We start from the raw sequence: 17,177 nt of genomic DNA on the forward strand, positions 1-17,177 counted from the left end.
ATACATGCGACATTTAGATTTTACACAATAAAAAAATTGGTGAAATGTTGATGATATTGATACATTGGCAATACAAGAGACACTTAGAATTTACACAGTTAAAAACATCGGCGATACATTGGTGACATCAATACATTGGTGAAACTTAGCGATATATCACTGATACCTGGAATTTCTAATACTACTAGTGTTATTGGTATCGCTAAGCTGGGGATATGGATAATATTGGGGATACTACGAACAATGTATATATATGAGAAATTATCAACCCAGACACTTGGACAATTCAATTGATTGATTGAGATTGTCTATGTTGTAATTCCGAGCCCACAACAAACCCGAAACAATGCTAGATATTAGAAATTCAGATCTAATACCACTATCAATCCTGCGCTTTGCAGAAGCACGTTCAACAAAGATATAACAATCGAAATAAAAAAACAACTAATCAAGCAATTACAAATAGATGATTTTACGTGCAAAACTCTTGCAGGAAAAAACCATGGCACAAAGCAACAGAGATCTACACTATAATCGAAACCTAGAGTTACACCACTCACCATCTTCAATTATAGAAGCAACCCGATCTCCCTTTGCAATGCACACTGTAGGACAAACCCTAGCCCTTGAGAAAAATCCCTTCCCAAGCCCTTACAAGTGTAGAAAACCCTCTCAACCTGCAAAACCCTTGCCCTATGAGAGAAAGCATTCGTTCCATCAAGCCACAATCGAATCAGGACTTAAATACCCTAACTTTCACAAAACCGTGTAAGTGAAACAACGTTCGTCGATCAAACTACACTATTGGTCGGATCGACAAACATCTTCAGTCGAACTGACTCTGGCCAACAGAACCTACTATATTCCTAAGAAAACCCGCACTCTGTCAGTCAGACCCAAACAGTGCTCGAACTTGTCTGTGGTCACTGGCTTCGTCAACATGTCAGCGGCATTTTCATCATTGTGAATCCTCTAAAACAGAATCTCTCCTTTAGCAATGAGTTCCCATATCTTGTGGAACCTCACGTAGATGTGTTTGGTTGTCGCATGATACACTTGATTCAATGCTAGATGGATAATACTCTATCTCAATGCAACCGAATCATCTCCTGCTTCAACCCGAGCTCTCCAATCAAACCCTTCAACCATAATGCCTCATTTGATGCCTCCGTCGCAGCCATATATTCCGCCTCTGTTGTAGACAACACTATCATAGATTATAACATATATCTCCAACATATCATTCCACCTGCCAACGTGAAAACATATCCTGTAGTAGACCTCCTATTGTTTAGATCTCCTGCATAATCTGCATCCACTTAGCCTACAACTCTACTTAAAGCTTCATGTCCCCCGAACATGATCCCAATGTCGATTGTGCCCCTGAGATACCTGAGATTGCATTCCAATGTTGTTTTTCTAAATTTGTCATATATTTGTTGGCCACACTAACTGCTTGTGAGATATCTGGCCTCGTGCAAACCATCGCATACATGAGACTCCCCACTATACTCATGTACGGTACCCGTGACATATCTGAAATCTCCTCTTTTATGCTTGGACATGATTTGCCTGACAACTTAAAGTGACCTTCTAGAGACATGCTAACTAGCTTAATACCTTCCATGTGGAAACTCTCTAGTGCCTTCTGCACATCCCCTCTGAGACAGCCACAGCTTCCCAGACTCTGTCTCTGTGAATCTCCATACCTAGAATCCTCTTCGCAGCGCCCAATCCTTCATATCAAACTCATTCCCTAACAGAGACTCAAGCAAGAGTATCTCCTTCTTGACCCTTGCAACAATTAGCATGTCATTGACATACAACATCAGTAGAATGTAGGATCCATTCTCAAGCACCCTATAATATACGCAACAATCATACTCACGTTTGATATAGCCAATCTCCACCATGCAGGAATCGAACCACTTATACAACTGCCTTGGAGACTGCTTCAGCCCATACAATGACTTCTTCAGTCTACACACGTGATCTTCCTTACCAAGCTCGAATCATTCTGGTTGCTTCATGTAAATAACTTCCTCTAAGTTCCCATGAAGGAATGTCGTCTTAACATCAAGTTGATTCAATTCTAAATTGGATTCCACTACCATAGCCAGTAGCACCCTGATTGATGTATGTTTTATAACCAAAGAAAAAACTTCATTATAATCTACTCCTTCCCTCTTTGAGTACCTTTTAGAAGTCATGCCTTGAACTTTTCGCCCTCTTTTCTATTAGAGCTTCCTTCTCTTCGAACACCCACTTGCACCTAATGGCCCTCTGACCTTTTGAAAGTTCTACCAATTTCAATGTCTGATTCCTGTGTAGAGATTCCATCTTCTCTGCCATGGCCGACATCTACTTGTCACCATCCTTTCTAGACTGAACTTCTTGAAAGGTAGAGGGATCTCCACTTCCTATGAACAATGCGAAAGAAACCATATCCTTGAACCCATATTGAATCAGAGCTCTAATGGTTTCTCTCCCTATTCCTAGCTATATTCTCCTAGGTAACCTACTTATTGTTTTGGTCAGTTTCTTGGTCTTACCGAATTCACTTTCAGTACCTGCCTCAACTAGCTCCACCTGCACCGACAATCTCTCTACCTCACCATGTATTTCCAACTTCTCTACAGCGTCCTTGTTAGCCTTCAAAATAGATGCATCATCAATGATGACATCTCTGCTAATGACCACCTTTAGGGAAATTGTATCCCAAAGTTTGTAGCGATAAAGATGCACTTTCTAGATTTCGGACCCAACTTCTTCCTTTGTCCACTCTGCATGTGGACATATGTTGGACACTCAAAGATCCTCAACCCTGAGTAATCAACATCCTTGCCTCTCCAAACGTCATTTACAATTTTGAAGGGCGATGCTATAGATGGTGACCGATTTAAAATATAGCATGCCATGTTAACCACTTCTGCTCAGAAGCTTGTAGGCAGCCCCGCATGCAACCGCATATGATGCGGACATCACGCGAACACGCATACGCACGCCGCCCCCCCTACGCACGTATGCAAGGAGGAGGGCACCACCGTCGATCTGGCTCGATGACGACATTTAGGGAGGGCCTCCTAGTTAGAAGACTGAGTTTTGGTTCATTGAAGTGGGCCCGATAGTCAAGTAAAGCCCATCATGGGTTCTCATGATCGTGGCCCACTAGTCCAATTAATATCATATTCTAGGTTTTGTTTATTACTGTTATTTAGAATATCATGGACGGTTTAGATTATTTTAATTAGTTATTATTTTTAATTACTTCATCGCCAAGTAATAGGTTGCGCACATGGCGCGAGTTTTGGAGTATAGGGTTTTCTTATAAATAGGCACCCCTTGTAGTTCTTTTTCTCATTGAAGATTAATAAAAATTCCTGCATTTTTCTACTCCTTTGAGTTCCTTGAGTTGTAGAAATCCAATTGGGTGCGAAGCCCTCCCTTCATCGAAGGGCTAACTACCGTGGTGCAAAGCCACATTTATCCCAATCCGCCCCTATCTCCTATCACCCATTCTTCTCACCTTCTACAACCATCCTCACTTCGAATCCGTCAGCTTTTGCAACAGTTCTTCTCCCTATAGCCGATTTTCAGAATCTAGCCCTGCAGGAGGGCTGAAACTTCGACGGAGCACCACGCACAGACCGCGCATCCGATCGACATGAAACTCGAGGGTTTTGAAGCCCTCCTCTAGCCGACCAGAGCCAAGGAGGCGTTTTTCGCATTCGAGGCCCCCTCGCACGTGCGTCAGGCCTGGCCCGCTGTCCACGTGCGTTGACCGTCGCCAGGTTCAGAATTTCCGCCTATTTTATCTCTCTCATACCTATTTTCCATAACCCTAACCCTAAATTGTATTATTTTTAATTTACTTGCCCCTTTTCTAATCCTAGGGTTCTCTGAATTGAAACTGGTGAATCTCTTGGATTAAGGACCGATTACTGTGCATGTGTGGATTAGTTTTAACTCCCTTTGAGTATTGTTTGGCTTATAATTTCTATTGATCCAGCTCAAACATGTGTAGACTCGCACAGATTCCCCTTGCCTGAATATTTGAACTTTTGTGTGGGATGTGAAAATTTTATGTGAATGTTTCTGAATTACTTTGATCCAAGGCCTGAGATCTTGCATATCATAGTTAATTTTCATGTCCTACATCAAATTTGGTATTAGCACCTAGGGTTCTTATAGGGGAATGCATTACATGTTTAGGGTTAGGTTATTTAAATCCATCATGCATCCAGTTTCATCATATATAGCGGTTTAGAAGTCCGTAGTTCCTGATATTAGTTGCAGAAATTTCTATTATCAGGAAGTTAGCAATTCACATTGCCGTAACTTTCTATTATCCCCTTATTATGACAACTATATTGTTGTATTTTGGTAGCATTGTCTACTTTTCCTCATATAGAGTCTCATAGGATCATTTAGTCTCATTTAGTTGCATATAGTCGTAGTAGAAGATCCTTAGGTGGAGTTAGCAGTTGTATGCCCACACGTACGGGTAGTGGTTTTGGCTTGCACACTACACTAAACATGGAGCAACTACAAGAATCAGTGCACAAGTTAACCCAGCAGGTTGAGTTGGATAACTGCTTGGAACAACGTATGTACCAATGCCTTGAGCAATTTAATGTGCGCATTACCCAACTGGAGACTTCCCTCGGGGCAAACCCCACCATTGGGGAAGATGCCCATTCTCAGGCAGGTGGTCTGGACGTTAGACCAAGGAATGGAGGTGGCCAAGGAATTGGTCATGGGCGTACACCCGTGCCCCCACCCCGTGAGGGACATCATGATCAATCATGATCAATATAACCCAGATGTGCAACTCTTCAATAGAGTTAGAGTAGATGCCCCTGCATTTGATAGTCATTTGGACCCTAAAGCCTTTTTAGATTGGTTGGCGGATATGGACCACTAATTTGAGTAGTACAACATGTTGGAAGCTCGTCGAATCCAATTCACCAAGATGAAGCATGTGGGCCAAGCACAAAGAGGTTTTGGGCAACGGTAGAGCGTAAGAAAGAAAGAGCGAGGGAGCTCCCAATAGTCCATTAGGGAGAAATGAAGAAAACGCTTAAGGAGAAGTACCTCCCTTTCTCTTATCGCCTATGGTTGATTGAAGAATGACAATCTCTTCGACAAAGTTCCATAAGTGTTGCTGAATATATTGAGAAGTTCGAAGAGTACTTGACCCATTGCGAGGTTGATGAGGACCTCGTACTCACCCTTGCTCGTTTTAAAACAGGCATTCGTCCTGACACTAGGAGAGACTTGCTCGCCAAAGACAGACACTATTGAACAGTTGTATCAAGTAGTCTTAGACATCGAGCAATACCTTAAGGCATCTATGGGAAGGCGGTTTAACTTTCGTGATCCTAGTGCTAAGGCCAACCCCTCTAGGGCTAAACCTAACACTGGGTACCAAAACAAACCTTCCAACAGTTTTCAACCCAGGCCCAAGGATGATAAGGGTAAAGAAATTGCCGGGTCTAGCTCACATGGAAGTGGGGCAACTAGGTATTTTAGGTGTCAGGGGTTTGATCACTTTGCCCATCAGTAGAGCATGTGACAGGGCACCAAAGTATTTCTTATTGATGGACAAGTAGTAGTGCCCCCAAAGAGTGACAGTGAAGAGGAAGAATATGAGCCCGTAGAAACTCTTAGTGATGAGGAAGAGGGAGCACAAGAGTCTGCGACCTTCGCAATTGTGCGTTGCGCTTTGGCTCAAGCCAAAAACACCGATGACTGGTGCCGCAACATGATCTTCTATACTTATGCAAAATGTGGAGAAAAGAGTTGTAAGATGATCGTAGATAGTGGTAATTGTGCCAACGTGGCATCGACTAGCACTCTGAACCATTTGGGCTTGAAGCTTGAAGCCCATCCTCAACCCTATAGTGTCCTGGGTTGATGAAACTTTCATTCCAATTTCGCACCGTTGTCTTGTTCCTATTCAGTTTCGATCTTATAAAGACACTCTAGTGTGATGTTGTTCCCATGGATGTTGGCTATATCATTCTGGGTAGATCGTGGCTCTATGACAAGGATGTTACAATATTTGGTCGTTCGAATGTGTGTACATTCTGGTTCGAGGGCAAGAAAGTCAAGCTAAATCCACTACCACCCAAGAATATGATTGGAAAGGAGTCCACCAAACAGAGTGGTGCGAGCGGTTCAAAAGAATTGAAGGAGTTGAAGTCCAAAACACTCCATATTCTAAATGCCAAGGACTTTGAGCGAGAAATGGAAGCGGATTCGATGGTATACGCCCTTGTGGCTAGGGAGAGTGTACCAGAGGCTAGCGTAGAGTTATCCATTGAGGCCGTTCAGGTAGTGCATGAGTTTCGTGATGTCTTTCCTGATGATCTACCGAATGAGCTTCCCCCTACGAGGGATATACAACATGCCATTGATTTAATCCCTGGGGCGACTCTACCAAACCTTCCGCATTACAGAATAATGAACCCAAAGGAGCACGCTGAGTTGAAGAGGCAAATTGACGAACTCCTAGAGAAGGGTTTCATTCGGGAGAGCATGAGCATGTGTGTCGTGCCCGTCCTTTTTACACCTAAAAAGGATGACATGTGTGTTGATAGTTGGGCTATCAACAAAATCACAATCAAGTATTAGTTTCTCATATTGCGTCTTGATGACACATTGGATATGATGGTCAATGCTACTATCTTCTCAAAGATTGACCTCAAAAGTGGTTATCACCAAATCCGTGTACGCCCTGGTTATGAGTGGAAGACAGCCTTCAAGACGAAGGATGGGCTATACGAGTGGCTAGTTATGCCTTGTGGGTTAACTAAGGCCCCAAGCACCTTCATGCATGTGATGACCCAAGTGTTGAGGCCCTTCATGGGGAAGTTCCTGGTTGTATACTTCGATGATATTTTGATTTATAGCATGACCAAGGAACAACACCTCAACCATTTGAGGCAAGTTTATAGGATCCTTAGAGCCAAGAAATTGTACGCCAACCTAAAGAAGTGTGCGCTTTTGTCTAGTAGTGTTATCTTCTTAAGCTTTATTGTGTCAGCTGAGGGTGTATCGGTGGATCCCGAGAAGGTCAAGGCCATAGTCAATTGGCCCGAACCCCACAATATTCATGAGGTGTGCAGCTTTCACGGCTTAGCCACCTTCTATGGGCAGTTCATTCGAGGTTTCAGTTCCATTATGGCTCCCATCACGGATTGCATAAAAAAAAAGGAGAGTTTCAACGGACAAAGGCAGCCTCGAAGGCCTTCAAGGAGATAAAAGTTAAGATAACCAAAGCTTCAGTCATACGAATTCCAGATTTTTCAAACGTTTTTGAAGTCGCATGTGGCGCATTAGGAGTTGGCATAGGAGTACTTAGTCAGGAAGGGCGCTTTGTCGCCTTTTTTAGTGAGAAACTAAATGAGGCGAAGCAAAAATATTCCACCTATGACAGAGCTCTATGCAGTAGTGCAATCACTGCGCCGTTGGCGTTATTACCTATTGCCGTAAGAATTCATCTTATTCTCAAATCATGAGGCCTTGAGATATCTAAACTCTCAGAAGAAATTAAACCCTAGGCACACCAAGGGGGTTTAATTCCTTCAAGAGTATAGTTTTGTGCTTAAGAACAAGGCCGGTGTAGAGAATAAGCCTGCCGAAGCGTTGAGTCATCAAGTCACGTTACTCAATTCCATGAGTGTCGAAGTCACGGGCCTCGAGCGCAACAAGAAGATTATTCTTAGTGTCCAAATTTTGGAGTTGTGTACGCGTCGTTGTTAAAGAGTCCATCAAGTGCTAGCAGTGAGTACTTATTTTAGACGGGTATTTGTTTAGGAGTGACCGCTTGTGCATACCACACACCTCCCTCTGTAATTTTCTTGTCTGAGAGTTACATTCAGGAGGGGCCGCGAGTCATTTCGGTTAAGAAAAGACCATTGCCTTAGTGGAGGATAGGTTTCATTGGCCAAGCCTCAAGTGGCCAAAATTATAGGGCAGTATGTCATACTTGTCAACTAGCAAAGCAAAAGAAACAAAATATAGGATTATACACACCTTTGCTAGTTCTATTCATCCCTTAGCAGGACATCAGTATAGATTTCGTGCTTGAAGTCCCCAAGACTATTCGGAAACACGATTCCATATTTGTTGTCGTGGACCGTTTTTCTAAAATGGTCCACTTCATTCCTTGTTTTAAGACCTCAGACGCATCTCATGTTGACAAGCTATTCTTTAGTGAGGTCGTCAAACTGCATGGGCTACCAAAAACCATAGTTTGATTCATGAGTTACTTTTGGAAGACACTATGGCACATGATGAATACTAGGCTCTAATTTTCGTCTGCCTACCACCCTCAAACCAATGGTCAGACTGAGGTGGTTAATAGGAGCCTAGAGAGTTTGCTCAGATGTTTAGTACGGGAGCACACCAGGACATGGGATATCGTACTACCTATAGCCGAGTTTACATTCAATATTTCTGTCAATAGGTCCACAAGTCTAAGTCCTTTTGAAGTCGTTACTAGTTATAAGCCTAGGAAGCCTATTGATCTTGTCCCTATGTCACTGTTCAATAGGTCATCAGAGTCTGCAGAGTACTTTACGCATCACATTCATTCATTGCATCAAGAAATCAAGCGAAAAATCATTACTAGTAATGAACATTACAAATTTTCTGCAAACCAGCATAAACGTTTCAAGGAATTCAATATTAGAGACTCTGTGATGGTCTACATTAGGCCCGAACGGTATCCTCAGGGGGCCAATCATAAATTACACGCACGTAGCGCTGGACCCTTCAAAATTATAAAACGAAATGGCCTCAATGAGTATGAGGTAGTTCTTCCACCTTCCATGGGAATTAGTTCCACATTCAATGTGGATAATCTAGTTACTTTTTAGGGGACCGCTGATACTTTATCCGGCCCTTCGGCCACCCATCCTAATTCCCCAGATTTGTCCTTTGATCCATGGCCTCTTCTCGACCTTTCTTCTTAGCCTCTGCCTCTCATACCTAACCTTCCCACACCCAAAGAGGAAATAGTGGATATTCTGGACCATCAAATAGTATCAACGTCGGACAACGGGTTTTAGAAGTACCTGGTTAAATGGAAGTCACGCTCAGGGTCAGACAACACGTGGCTCACTAAGGAGGAGCTTCAGAGACTTGATCCTAACATCCTAGAGCAAGGTCAAGAGTTTTGTTTCATCAGTGATGAAATCTTCGCAGTCGGGGAGAGTTGATGGGGACATCACGCGCACACGCACACGCACAGGCGCATCGCCCCCCTACGCACGTACGCAAGGAGGGCACCACCGTCGATCTGGCTCGATGACGATGTCCAGGGAAGGCCTCCTAGTTAGAAGACTGAGTTTTGGTTCGTTGGAGTGGGCTTGATGGTCAAGTAAAGCCCATCATGAGTTCTCATGATCGTAGCCCACTAGTCCAATTAATCTCATATTTTAGGTTTTGCTTATTATTGTTATTTAAAATATCATGAACAGTCTAGATTATTTTGATTAGTTATTATTTTTTATTACTTCATTGCCAAGTAATAGGTTGTACACATGGCACGAGTTTTGGGGTATAGGGTTTTCTTTTAAATAGGCACCCCTTGTAGTTCTTTTTCTCATTAAAGATAAATAAAAATTCCTACGTTTTCCTACTCTGAGTTCTTGAGTTGTGGAAATCCAATTGGGTGTGAAGCCCTTCCCTTTATCGAAGTACTAACTACCGTGGTGCGAAACCACATCTATCCTGATCTGCCCATCTCCTATCACCTATTCTTCTCACCTTCTACAACCATCCTTGCTTCGAATCCGTCAGCTTTTGCAGCAGTTCTTCTCCCTATAGCTGATTTCCAGAATCTGGCCCTGCAGGAGGGCTGAAACTTTGGTAGAGCACCACGCACAGACCGCGCATCCGATCGGCACGAAACTTGAAGGTTTTGAAGCCCTCCTCTGGCCGACCAGAGCTAAGGAGGCATTTTCTGCATTCGAGGCCCCCTCGCACGTGCGGCCTGGCCCCTGCACACGTGCGTCAGGCCTATCCCGCTGTCCACGCATGTGGACTGTCGTCAGGTTCAGAATTTTCGCCTATTTTATCTCTCATACCTATTTTCCATAACCCTAACCCTAGATTGCATTATTTTTAAATTGTTTGCCCCTTTTCTAATCCTAGGGTTCTCTGAATTGAAACTGGTGAATCTCTTGGATTAAGGACTGATGAGTTTTACCTCCCTTTGAGTATCGTTTGGCTTATAATTTCTATTGATCCAGCCCTAACATGTGTAGGCTTGGACCTGCACAGATTCCCCTTGCTTGAATGTTTGAACTTATGTGTGGGATGTGGAAATTTTATGTGAATGTTTCTGAATTAGTTTGATCAAAGGCTTGAGATCTTGCATATCATAGTTAATTTTCATGTCTTGCATCAGCATACTTCTCACTTTCTCCAATAAAATTCTATTCATCCTCTCCGCCACTCCATTCTGCTATGGGGTCCTTGGAGTTGAGAAGTACCTTATGATGCCCCGTCCCTTACAGAATTGCATGCATTCCGCCTCTCTGTACTCTGTACCATTATTTGACCTGACACACTTAACATGTCTCATAGTTTGTTTTTCTACTTCCGCCTTTCAATACTTGAACTCGGTGAACACCTCAGGCTTGTGCTGTAAGAAGTAGACCCAAACTTTCATCGAGTAATCATCTATGAAGTTCACAAAGAATTGTGCTCCTCCCTTTAATGGTACTATCACTGGCCCCCAAACATTAGAATGTATGTAATCGATCACCCCGCTACTAGTATGTGTAGTAGTCTTAAACTTTACCCTGCACTATTTCTCATAGATGCAATGCTCGTAGAAATCCACTTTGCACACCTTAACTCCCTTCAACGGCTTCTGTTTATTGAGTTCATCATGCCCCTCTTGCTCATATGCCCTAGCCGCATATGCCACAGATTAGTATCATCTGTGCCGAATTCTGTGGGTGAGGTGGTAGCAGGCTCACATATAACCGTGCTCCCAACCAACTTGTACAGATTCATCATCTTATGTCCCTTTATTAACATGATTGCACCTGTGGTGACCTTGATAACATTGCCAGATGTGCTAAATGTGCACTCGTTCGTATCTAGAATGCCCAAGGATATCAAGTTCTTCATATTCGAGACATGCCTGACATCACCTAGAATCCGTACGACTCCATCAAACATCCTTATCTTGATGGTCCTTATTTTGATGGCCTTGCATACAGCGTCATTCCCCATCAGAACTCCCGCCATCATTCGACTTGTTGGTATCGAACCAAGTCATATTAGGGCACATATGATACGAACATTCGGAATTGAGTATCCATGTATCTGAAAGATGACTCATACCTGAGGAAGCCGAGAGGTCTCCTTTTGAGCTCTCTTGCGGTACGCTAGCCGATTTGCATGTGTTCTTTTATTCTTGCTTTCTAGGTCATCCTTCCATTTTTAACAGTTTGTCTTGAAGTGTCCCTTCATGCCATAGTAGAAGCATATGTCCTTAGCCTTTGATTTTGATCTAGATTTCTTCCTCCGGTTAGACCAAGATCGCTCCATGGATCTCCCACGTCCTTGACCCCCTTTTGCAACTAACCCCTCCGCTTGAGAATCCTCATCACCTGATTGCTTCCTCAACTCGTTAGACACGAGAGTTGTGGTGACTTCATCTTCAGAGTACTCTTTCCATATAACAAAGTAGTAACGAGATGGTCGAATGATGTGGGAGGCGATACTAAAAGTAGTAATGCTTTATCTCCATCCTTGATCGTCTCTCTGAGCCTTAACAACTCGCTACATATCTTCGTAAATGATTTCATATGCTCCAGAAGACTGGATCCTTCCTTCATCTGTAGCCCGTAAAGTTGTTTCTTCATAAACAATTTGTTGGTGAGGGACTTCGCCATGTATAGATCCTCTAGTTTCCTCCACATCCAGGGTTGATTCCTCTTCCGGAACATTGTATATGACTTCATCCGATAGACACAGACGGATGACGCTCATAGCCTTCTCTCTGAGTTCACTCCAGTCATCTTTCGACATCTTCCCTATTTTAGTCTCCAACAACGCCTTGCTAAACCCTCGTGAAATTAGAATATCCTTAACCTTTCAATGCCAAAAGTTGAAATTGTTCTTCCCATCAAATTTCTATATATCAAACTTCAATCCTTGCATCTTCGTTGAATTCCCAAACATCCCTAAACCTCTCTTTGATACCACTTTGTTGTAACTGAGCCCACAACAAACCCAGATCAACCCTATAAATTAGAAATTCAGATCTAATACCATTGTCAATCCTGCACTTTGTGAAATCGTATTCAATGAAGATAGAACAATCGAAATAGAAAACAACCAATCAAGCAATCACGAACACGCGATTTTACATGGAAAACCCTTGTGGAAAAAAACCACGGCACAAAGCAACCTTGATCTACACTATAACCGAAACCTTGATTTACACTACTCACCTTATCTGATTATAGAAGCAACCCAATCTTCACTTGCAATGCACACCCTAGGAAAAACCCTAGCCCTTTCGAAAAATCCATTCCCAAGCCTTTACAAGTATAGAAAACCCTCTCAACTTGCAAAACCCTTGCTCTATGAGAAAAAAAACACTCGTTCCATCAAGCCCTAATCGAATCAGAACGTAAATACCCCGACTTTTGCAAGACCGCATAAGTGAAACGATGTCTGTCAACTTAAATACCCGGACTTCCACAAAACCACATAAGTGAAACGACATCTATCAATCGGATCGACAGACATCTTCAGTCAAACCATCACCAGCCGACAAAACCTGCTCTATTCCCGAGAAAACCTGCACTGTTGGTCGAACCGACATACCTTCAGTTGGACCGATAGAGCCCTGCTGCATCTCCCAAACTATGTAGAATCCAAGGCATCTGCACACCAGTCTACAATGTAATGTTTTGAATAGCACCCATAGCGTAGCAGTAGCACCTGTAGTGTAGCATAGCGTAGCTATGACGCTATGTAGTGTTAGTAAATATCGTAAATCCCTATAACGTACGCTACAAGGGCGACAGCGTATGTAGTGTCATAGCGTACCTATAGCGTATTTAGCATAAACTACGCCTTTTTTTAATAAATGATAATTATATTTTGTATTTTGTACTTAATACTCTCAACCTGTGGAATTTTAATTTCTTGTGATTTGTGGTTTCAATTAGACATTATTAATCATAGTTTGCTTAAAAAGTTGTTGATGTGATAATAATTTGATTTGGTCTATGTACATGAATTGGCTTTTGATAAATTATGCTTAATAACTTGTTTGAACATGCTTATACTTGAAAAAATGAATCATCTTTTAGCCTCTTTTTTTTTTTTTACTATTTATCATATTTTTCCTATTTTTTAATTTTTAAAAAATAAAAAATAAAATAGAAGTATCATGTAGCTTACAATACATGATACAGAGGGTTGAACGTTACGCAACATGCTTCCGCTATTTAAAACATTGATCCAAATTTCCTAGGTTACTTCGGAAAAATTGCACAGATCAAATGATTCAATCCATCTATTTTCCAACCTATTGATCGGATGGTTACGACTTCTTATTAAAAGTAATTATAGAATAAAAAACAATCCATGATGGGTCGAACAAAAAAGATGGCTTAAATTGTTGATTGGATCTCGTTTTATGTAAGCCGTCTCAATCATCTATTATACCAAGTAAAAACCATCTCATTCGTCTATCTAACCATTAATTATTGGAAAGGGAAAAGCATCCAATCAATGTGATTTTCGCATGATCGTACATGCATGTGCTCTCTTCCTTCCTTTCTAACTCAACAAAACTTGATAAATTTTGAAATATTAAATGTTATTGAGTCTTGGTTTCAAGACTACCCCCTCACTCCCAAACTCCACAAAACTCAATAGATTTCCAAATATTAAATGTTACCAAATCTTGGTTTTCCAGACTCCCTCCCTCCTAACTCCCAAACTGAAGAAAACTTTTATAAATTTTCAAATATTCAATGATACTTAATCTTGGTTTTCAAGACCAGAAGAAACTCAACTCAACTGACTTTTAAGTAGAATTTTAAACTTTTTAAACACTACTAGCCACAAACAAACTTTGTGCATGTGTCGGTGCTTGTGCACGTGTTTGAGAAAGAAGAAATATAGATTATCTAGAAGAGGCTAAATTAGCACTTATTGCCTTCCACATTCTTGCTTCTCTGTTCCATAAACTCGAACCGTCCTCATCAAGGAAAACGCCTCTTGAGCAACCTAAATTTAAGGAAAGAAGAGATACCCGATGATGTAGCAAGCACTCAAGTACTTTCATAGGTAAAATTATAGTATAAACAGAAATCTATTGTTACTTCATTGGCACAAGCAGTGAATTCTTGTGTTAACTTCGCTGCTCTCTTCTGGTACCTATCCAATGAAAAGGGTTCAAATTAGCATTTTCAATGAATCCATAATTAATTCAAAGAGGGACAAGAAAACTGCACCAAAAATAATACAAGTCATATTTACAAACACTGAGGAATTTTATATATTATAGGTTCCTAAACATAGGCAAGGTGGTCTGATCAGAAGAAGCATTTAAAATATGCACACATACAAACAAGAAGAATGTTATACTATAGTTTCCCGAAGCATGAAAGCAGAAACAAATTCAGGTGTGGGAAGGAACCCTTTCTTTTGAGAAGTTAGCAAAATATGAATTGCTAGGAACTGAGAACAGGAATGTTTGTGCATACTGCAATTCAAAGCAGGAGCAACACCTAGTTACAAGGATCGTGCAACTAAAGTTACATCTAAAGACCACCATGATTTGTATATTGTTGTGTTAGATTGTAATAGGGGCATTCCCATAGTTTTACATGTTCGTTGCAGTAAATTACGGTGTAGAACAAAGGGACAAAATGGATTTTATCCTTAGTAATTGTATGCAATCCAATTGATACCTGGGAGGAGGTTTGCTAATACCAAACACACACGCAGCTCAACCTTTGTACAGCTATGCATGTATAAACTACATTCCACATGTGTGGAACACTAGAGCATCCATCATATAGTGACTAAAATAATATGGGCAGCTAAGGGAGTCTTTTTAGCCATCATTTGTTTCATGCAATGTGGTGCGCCAAATGAATGGTCTACATGGTGGGGCCACCTGATAGGTGGTTGGGATGTTCCACATTTGTGCCATGGGGAAGCATGGACGGGAGCTTTGCCATACATGTATGTGGGGTTAGAAAATTTATCCTAGGAATAGTTCAATTCATTATTCCCTCTACTCTCTGAGCTCCGCATGATAGAAAGCCAATATAAACTAGGTTGAACATTCTGGGATTTCACTTTGAATGTTCTTTATTACAGCAAGTTGTGTGTGATCTAAGGGTTAAATGTGGCGGTATATACAAACGGATTTAGATATATATATATATATATATATATATATATATATATAGCCGAATGCTCAGTTGCGCACCAATTTGAACGAAACTCATGCGAACTTTTTTGGGAACTCATCATACGTGATGTGACTCCAAAATCTGAACAGTCTACATGAAGCAACACCTCATTAAACCCCCTGGGCTCAATTTTTACTTTGATCCAAAACTTTGGTGGGCCATGAAAAATGAAAACAGCTTCCTCCCTTGATTTGCATTTCGCTTTTCAATGGCCCACCAGAATTTTAGATCAAGGTGAAAATTTGCCCCTTGGGGTTTCATGGGATTCCACATCACATGGACCGTTCAAATTAGACTTCCATGACATGTTGGCAAAGGTGCGCACATGCGTAGGTGAGCATGACTCTCTCTCTCTCTCTCTCTCTCTCTCTCTCTCTCTCTCTCTCTCTCTATATATATATATATATATATATATAAAGAAGTTTTTAGACTGTTTGATAAAAGTCTAATCAGGGTGCTTATTTATTTAGAATGTAGCAAATAAGTTCCAATTTTATAAGTCGGGGAGGATTTACTTTTTGAAATGGAGCTTATTTGGCTTAAGCGGGTAAACATTTTGGACAAGTTTGTCCTTAAACTTTCCAGGTAATTCCCATCTTACTTTCTTCTCTTCTCTTTACAATCTCTTCGAGGTAGGCCCACATGATGAATGACCCATATTGAAGGTGGGCCCCACATGATGAATGGTCCACATAATGCACAGTCACATCAAAGGTGAACCCCACATGATGGATGGGCTACATCAAAGTGTGGCCCCACATGATGGACAATCCACATCAAGCAGGCCCTACCTAATGGATGGTCCACGTCAAAGGTGGGACCCACATGATGGATGGTGGACATTGAATGTGGGACCACGTGATGGAAGGTTGACATTAAAGGTGGGCCCACATGAAGAATGACCCATATTGAAGGTTGGGCCCCACATGATGGACGGACCACAGCAAAGGTGGCACCCATACGATGGATGGTGGACATCAAAGGTGGGTCCCACATGATGGACTATCCACATCAAGTGAACCCCATAAGATAGATGATCCACAACAAAGGTGCGCCCCTCATGATGAACGATTCATATTGAACATGGGGCCCCACATCAAGGTGGGCCCACGTAATGAAAGGTTCACATCAAAGGTGGGCCCCACATGATAGATGACCCGCATCAAAGTGTGGCCCAACATGACGGAACAAGCACATCAAGTGGGTCCCATTTGATGGGTAGTCCACACCAAAGGTGGGACCAACATGATGGATGATGGTCAATGAAGGTGGGCCCACATAATGGTCGGTTGACATCAAAGGTGGGCTCACACGATGAACGACCCATATTGAAGGTGGGGCCCAAATAATGAATGGTCCACATCAAGTTGGGCCCACATAATGGATGGAGTGGGCTTCACATGATGGATGGCCCACATCAAAGCGTGGCCCCTCATAATGGATGGTCCACATCAAGTGGGTCCCACCTAATGGACGGTCTACATCCAAGGTCTCACATAATGGATGACCCATATCCAAAGTGGGCCACGATGATGATCCACATAGAAGGTGTGCCCCACACGATGAATGGTGGCTATCAAAAGTAGGCCCCACGTGATGGACAATCCACTTCAAAGGTAGGGCCCACACTATGGACACATCAAATATGGACTCCAAGTGATGGGTGATGGGTAGTGGGCATTGAGGGGTCCCACATAAAAAACC

The 17,177-nt window shown here is 42.0% G+C and overlaps 1 protein-coding gene across 9 annotated transcripts in view; it reads right to left on the reverse strand.

The window, feature by feature from the left end:
• LOC131239862 (ABC transporter B family member 26, chloroplastic) overlaps positions 1-17,177 on the reverse strand; it is a 177,314-nt gene that overhangs the window by 100,362 nt on the left and 59,775 nt on the right. For all 9 annotated transcript variants that reach the window (XR_009168458.1, XR_009168457.1, XM_058237757.1 and 6 more), the window contains 2 exons: positions 14,373-14,427; positions 14,207-14,277 (listed from right to left, as the gene is read on the reverse strand). Coding sequence is in view for 7 of the 9 variants with exons in the window: in XM_058237757.1 (XP_058093740.1) it covers positions 14,207-14,277; positions 14,373-14,427 (126 nt within the window). In the remaining 2 variants the exon portion in view is untranslated. The remainder of the gene's footprint in view (positions 1-14,206; positions 14,278-14,372; positions 14,428-17,177) is intronic.

Source organism: Magnolia sinica, chromosome 3 (genome assembly GCF_029962835.1).
Source record: "Magnolia sinica isolate HGM2019 chromosome 3, MsV1, whole genome shotgun sequence".
In the NCBI taxonomy this organism is placed as follows: domain Eukaryota; kingdom Viridiplantae; phylum Streptophyta; class Magnoliopsida; order Magnoliales; family Magnoliaceae; genus Magnolia; species Magnolia sinica.